General features: G+C 43.2%; 1 protein-coding gene across 4 annotated transcripts in view; it reads left to right on the top strand.

Annotated features, from left to right (window-relative positions):
- The first annotated feature begins 366 nt into the window (after positions 1–366).
- The window catches only part of VCL (vinculin), a 52897-nt gene continuing 46245 nt past the window's right edge, over positions 367–7018 (top strand). For all 4 annotated transcript variants that reach the window (XM_009087463.4, XM_018910945.3, XM_018910942.3 and 1 more), the window contains exon 1: positions 367–676. In XM_009087463.4, coding sequence (XP_009085711.1) covers positions 509–676 — 168 coding nt within the window. In that variant the 5' untranslated portion in view covers positions 367–508. The remainder of the gene's footprint in view (positions 677–7018) is intronic.

The raw sequence follows: 7018 nt of genomic DNA, 5'->3' as shown, positions 1-7018 counted from the left end.
CATCTCGACGCTGGGAAACCAGCGCCCGCGCAACCAAGCTTGGTTGGGAAGGCGGGTGGTGCGGGAAAGGCGGGGAGTGGAGGGGGAAGGAGGCTCTGGAATGTTGATAGACGCGGCGTTGCGCCACTGGGAGCGGCGGCCCCGTCTCGGCCATTGGGCAAGGCGGCCAGGGGCGGGAGCCGCGGGCGGGGCGGGTTGTGGCGCTTGAAAAGCCGCCGCCTGGTTGAGGAGCGGCGCCAGTGTTGGTGGGCGCTGCCAGCGGGTGGCAGGAGGGCAGCGAGTTCGAGTCCCGCCTCCACGAGACTGAGCCGGCAGCGCTTCTCAGTGCGCCGCACTCCGCTCCGGGGCGAGGGGAGCGAGGGGTGGGCTTTTGATTTCATAATCTTTCTCCTTTTCTTCTTCGCGCGGAGGCCGCGTCTTTCTCTGTGGGGCGCCAGCCCGCAGGGACAGAGTTTGCCAGGAGTTTGTGCTGAGTTCGGGCCCCGGCCCCCCCCACCCTGCCGCCGCCATGCCCGTCTTCCACACGCGCACCATCGAGAGCATCCTGGAGCCGGTGGCCCAGCAGATCTCCCACCTGGTCATCATGCACGAGGAGGGGGAGGTGGACGGAAAGGCCATCCCGGACCTCACCGCCCCCGTGTCGGCCGTGCAGGCCGCTGTCAGCAACCTGGTGCGGGTGAGTAGCGGCGGCTGGCCCGCCTCCTCCGCGCCTTCTCCTGGGAGCGACTTTGGCCGCCGCGGCCAACTTGGGAGTCCGGCGGCGCCCGCCCGCCCCGGGCTGTCGCGGACAGGTGTCCCGGCCCCCGCCCCTTGAGGACCGGCTGGGCGCGGTGCTGGGGCCCAGGAAGGGGTTAAGTTGGAAGGCTGTCTGGACCTCTGTGGCTCCCGCCTGGAAGCCGCCTTCGTTTGTTCCCGCTCCGGCCGGCGAAGGAGCCGTGAGAGCCGTGCAGTGGAGCAGTGAGTTGTCCCAGCAGCGAGTTGCTCGCCGTCTTGGAGTTATGAAGCCTTTGCCCACCTGAGGAGCGGCATCACATTAAAGTGCAGTGGAGCGCTGTAGTTGCTGCGGTTCATACCCGCCCCGAAACGCTTCACAGATGGCTCTGATACGCTGCGTGGTTCTTTGCTGCCTAGGAAACTCCTATTTTAAGTGTATGCACTATAAATGGCAAAATACTTAACTTGGCGTGAGCCTATCCAAAAAATCCCAAACCCAACCGATAATAAAGCCCAAACCTCCCAGGCATTTGGGTTTCATTTTTAAATCGGTGAGGGCTGGCCATTCCTTATCAGTGCAGAAGTTGAGGCGGGACAGACCTGTGGCTTCCAGGCAAAGTCTGGAGCTGTAAATTGTTCTTGTTACTTAGCCTCGAGTGTGAGTTACTGTTTGCTTGTGGTAAGCTAAAGGTGACGGAAATTTGGCCTGACTCTTTCGACTTCTTGAAAGCTGTTATGCATAGCTTGTCTCTTTAAGATCTGAGTACTTGCAGTATGGACACTGCAGTATGAGAAGTGCAAGTGACTAATACATTTGAAATGTTTCAGTCCTATTAGCACTTTTATAATAAACAAAAGAATAACATACTGTTGTAAGGCAGAAATACTTTCCTTGATATGGAAAGCACTGTGCCATTACCTACTCTTCTACTGCATTAAGAATTACCTGGTAATACTTACCTTGCACCTTTGTTAAGCTTGTTTACAAATACTGAGTACGTTTTTGAACATCACGTGTTCCTTGCTCATTTTGAATGCTGTTAAATTCTGAAGTAATTCCTAGCAAGAAATACCTCTTGCCAGTAAACTTTGCCTTAAAATGAATAGCTATGCAAGTTAAAATACTGTGTCACTGTTAGCCAATGGTTGAGTGCACTGAAATCATGAGACTTGTGGGCATAAGAAGCTGTCAAGATGACTAATGTATGTGATGTGTTAATCATGTTTTGGCCTGTACTACTCGCTGCTGCTAGAATAACTTGCCACTTGGAGGTTTTGCAGTTTACTACAGTGTAACTAGGTCTCTTGGTCGCCATGACTATAAATATTGCAGACTATCTAGAATACTTTTGTTTCTTGCTGACTACAGCAGACACTCATCTCTCTATGAAGAACAGTTGTTCTGATGCAGTTCACTGATGTAATAGGTGTTTTGGCTGTAAGGGTGCGAAGCCTGTGTGTATGAAATACTTTTCCTTGAAAGGAAGACATTGGAATAATGCTTTGCTTCTCTGAGCTAACCCTGTAACACTGGTTTGTGTGACTCTTTTTTTTCTTCACCCCACCTTTCTCTCAAAAGAAACTTGATCTGATAAAATTTCATTTATTAGAGAAATACAGAAACAGATTTAGTTTCCTTCTGCAGCTTGCTAATGCTAGATCTTCTTTCATTTTGGACTGTTTTGGAAGCCTCTATTTTTCTCTTCTTGCCTGCTCCTGTGATAAAAAGAAAGACTGTTGAATTATTTTTTTTCTGTTGAATTATTTTTATTCACAAAGGGCAAATAAAAGTGGTGTAATCTGAGGTGGTAGTTACCAGGAAGATGCCCTGATCATCTGTTAGAACACAGCTTTGTCTGTATTAGGAGAAGTGCAGAATTAAAGTTCTGTTTCCTATCTGGAGCTCTATTTTCAGTGCATAGCTCTGAAGTGTAGGGGTGATTTATGAAACAGCAGTTTCACAGGAGCAGGAGATTTGTGCGGACAGGTTCTCGAATTATGAGCCTTCTGGTGGCTTCCCAGGTGACAGCAAAGATGGAGTTATCAGTGCAACCAAGAGAGTAATGTGGCTGCTGGCTCGTGGTGTTGCTTGCTGTCTGCTTAGGGTTCTTAGTGTAGTGTGAGTATCACAAGGTACCTAAAGAAAAGTACTGAGGGAGTTTTTAGTGATAAATTTTCATATACAGCAGCATTGCTCTCTAGCTATCTAGCCTCAAGTCAGGATTCTGCAGTTTGGAAAATGCAATATTTAATTGATCGAACTATCATGTCTGTGTGTAATTGCTGGTAGCAGTGCTTGAAGTTTTGAGACCCATTCTTGTTGAAGGCCTGGAAGATGTACTGTGAGGGGAAATGAGCTAGGAAATGACTATATGGCTATAAGGAGGGACCTGTGTGCAACAACTTGAACATTCATGAGACGGAGGTAGCGCAATACACTGTTCAAGATGGAATAGAAGTTCATAGATATGAGAGTCTTATATTAGGACTGTTAGGTCAGTCAAAAGGGAGTCCTCCTCCTCAATACACTGACTAGAGACCTCTATAAGAGAACTTTTCCTTTGGCATGCATTTCTGTATTTCCTGTCATTAATGGTTATGCTGTATTTCAAGGTTTGCCTGAAGCCATCTTAAATTACATGCCTTTTTTACTGTAAAGTTTGCATGCTCAAATGGACCTATCCTAGAGATACTGCCTTGTCAGGACCTAATTGTAAAGTAATCCTGGAGAAGAGATAGTCCAAGTCATTATTGAAGTTAATGAAATAACTAAATCTTTTACAAGTTAGTCATTGCTGTAGTAAAATACCAAAGACTTGATATTATGTTTCCAATATGTGACAGTTTGCTTCTACTGTATCTTAATTATTTTGGGAATAGCTTTTGCACAATAATTCTCAAATTGGTCTGAAGCATTTTGATGAAATTTCCTAACTGTGGGGTGGAGTCCTTGGTGCCTGTGCAAAAATATAATGTGGAGGTAACATCAGAAGCTTTATTACACAGGAATCAACTTTTGACTGGAGCCAGGAATTTGAGGGAAGGCTTCAGATACCCCAAGACTATCAATGTCCTTCTTTTAACTGAAAATCTTTGTTTTATTTGCTTGTATTTGTAGTGGATGTGTGTCTCTTACGGGAAGCAAGGTTGGCAGTTAGTATTTCTTTTATCTAAAAGATGTGACACTGTAAGTCAGCAGAAGTAGTGCTGGTGATAATAGTCAAGGCTGCCTAATAGGTATGGAATAATTTTGAGCTTCCTAAATGTCCTATTAGCTTATAGGACAGCGAAATGAAATTGAGTTTTAACTAGTCAAACTTCCCAGAGAGGAAATAAATCATGTGGTGATTTTCTAGTTGTTACAGGTTTTTTTACCCCTGCCTAATTTTTTTGTTTTCTTGGTTGTTTTTTTTTATTTTTCCTCTTCACCAGACTTTTAGCCTATTTTAAAAACGGGGATTTTTATCAAGGGTGGCTGATGATAATGCAGAAATGGTGAACCAATCACACACATTATATATATGGTTTTATTTCATGGAGGAGGAAAAAAAAATGCTACTTGGTAGTAGTGAATTTAAAAGCATTTATGTTTAGATCAGTGTTATATTATTGCCAAACAGAGAAAGCAAATTCTACCCTGATGTTGTAAGCTCCATAGTGCTTTGTTTGGATTCTGGCATTCTGTCAGTACTGACCATAGCTCTGGTCACTTCTCTCTGCTGTTTCAGACAGAGCTGCCTCAGAGCAGTGTTGCTGTTGCTCTGCCAAATGCCAACAATACCATGGGTGAAGCTGCTGAGTTTGGCAGATTGGGTTGTAATTCTCTGCATGAAAATTAAGGTAGTAGAAGGGACTTGGGAAGCAAACAATTTAAAATATTGGAGCAGGCTCAGCAGCTCAAGGAGGTGTTGGTTTTTCAGAGTCTCGGCTGTTGAACAAGGTCAATGGCCTAAAAGACCTGCTTTATCTGAGACCAGTTGCTTGAGACTTACCCTGTTTTCATGTTCTTCATTTTCATAGAGCTTGGGGCATATGAGCAAAGTGATACTCCTATGAAATGCTCATAATGGAAAATTTAAGACACTAATGGTAACAAGTGACTGAGATGTTTCAGAACAGAGATCTGCTTTGAAGAAACACAGTGCTTGTCTATTTGATGATGCAACTTCTGCCATTCCATCCTCTGTGTTGTCCTTTTATATGGACACCTCACAAGTGTCTATATGCTTCCAGTTTCTATTATATTATTTTTAATAGGAAAAAATTGCTTTACTCACTATTAAATTGGTGATGACCACATTTATCAAGAAGATGTTATTGTTGGATGCTGTGATGTGACTTTATTTACCTACTGAGATTTGGAGGCTTCTGAAACACTACTGACACCTTTCTGTATCTCAGTTACTAACTGTGACTAGCAAGGTCAGGCTTGACTAGGTCAGGCTAATCATCAGGAAGGGTCTCTTAGATTATAAATCTTCTGTCTCATAGGGTTTATCAGCTGTTTCCTTTAAGTAGGTCTGGGCCAAGTACTATTTTAAAATGTAAATAAAAACAGTCTAGAGTAATACTAAGCTTGACTGGAGATTGTCCTTGATTGGAACAGGACCCTGTACTGCTGGGTCAAAGTCATGTGTATTAAAGGTTTTTGTGGCTTCCTAAAGTTGTGAGGTCCATCTCCTTAAACTACACCAGCTGAAGCCCACCACATCTAGGCACAACAAAAAGTACCCAGATAGCTCTTAAAACAGATGGAACATAATACCAGTACTTTGGCAGAGACATAAAGTTTAAACTAAACAAAAGAGTTAACTGTGGGAGTGTTGCATTTACTGTAGCTATAGCAGCTGTCCTGTCTCAGCAGAGGAAGTAGCAGCAATCACCTGAAGGCACTGGCATGTTCTGTCTGCTTCCATGGGCCTCTGACAGGTGAGAAGTTGCCTGGGGCTGGAGGGCCATTTGGAAAGGGCTGTCCATCTTCCCTGGACAGGCTGTAAATTGCCTACTGATACCTGCAAACCACCAGCTTGGAAATCACCTGTTCAAATGAATTTGTGAAGAATGCAGCCTGCCTTGAAATCCTTGTTATGATTCCAGCAGCAAAAGTCAAATACATAGGTAACACCTGGCATGAGGAGAAATGGTCTGACTGTTGAGGAGAGTGGATGGTAAAACAGCTTTATCATCCTAAGTTTTCTTTTGGCATAGCTGACTTGCCTGTAACTCAGGCTACAAAGAGAGAGTGAGCTGTTGTGAGCAGCTTAGTGTTTCTCTTTTTTAAGGGGAAAAATGAGTTTGCAATATGTTTATATATCTTGGAAAAGGATGGGGAAGAAAGGAAAAAGATAAGCATTTTTCCTTGCAGAATTTCTACACAGCACAAAAGATGACTCTCAAGGAGGTTGTGGTTTTTGCATTTTTCTTTGATGTTTGTAACTTTTCCTGGGATATGTATGATCTGTGCCTACCCATTTCCAGTTTATTAAGTTATGTTTTGAAGCTGAAAGAAATGGTCAAAAGAGGAGATAATCTGAACTCTAAAGAACTCAAAATTAGCGACAAGTGAATGAGCACTAGAATAAGCTTGAAGATCTCATGAAAGAATGTCTTTTCACTACAGCTTTCTAGGTCTTAGGTAGTGGAAAACTGTGATTAGTGTTTTACAAATAATAATAATTTCCTCCTTTTTTTTTTAACTAGAACATCCTTCTTCAGTGTACAGAAATTTTTTCAGGGATCATTTACCATTCTGGGAACTGTGGCCATATGCTCTGAGAAAGTGGATGAACCCCATTAGGGTGTGTGCATGGGAGGGGCTGGGAGAAGAGTGATTAATTGGACAGAAAGCAACTTTGTAATAACAAAAGCACATCATAAACATCTTTCTTGCTTTTATCTGTTAGGAATCATCTTTACATAAGTGATTAATTAGTTTCTGATTTGAATGGAATAATCTTTGTTCTGTTATTGTGTTTGGATACTTAATTTATTCCAGTCTCCTCCATCAGCTTTAAAAGCAATCTTTTGTTCTCTCTTCCTTTAAATGTACATAGAGATTGTTAAATGTCTCCTCATATGCAGCTTGCTTTTTTGGACATAAAACCTGAGACTGTTATTGTGGAATGGATAGTCTTTAAGTGGCAGTTGGACTAAAAAGTTCCATATGCCAAAAATCTGGTGAATACCACTCCTTTAAAACACTTATTAAATGCTTTTTTCTGCATAAGTCAAATGCATCAATGTGGGAAGAGTTAAACCCATGTTAAGGACCAGTGTTTTTTAGCAATTTTTTCTTCCTGATGTC

This window comes from Serinus canaria, chromosome 6, assembly GCF_022539315.1.
Source record: "Serinus canaria isolate serCan28SL12 chromosome 6, serCan2020, whole genome shotgun sequence".
Lineage (NCBI taxonomy): Eukaryota > Metazoa > Chordata > Aves > Passeriformes > Fringillidae > Serinus > Serinus canaria.
Note: the sequence above shows the minus strand (reverse complement) of the source record. Positions and strands in the feature narration are given on the sequence as shown.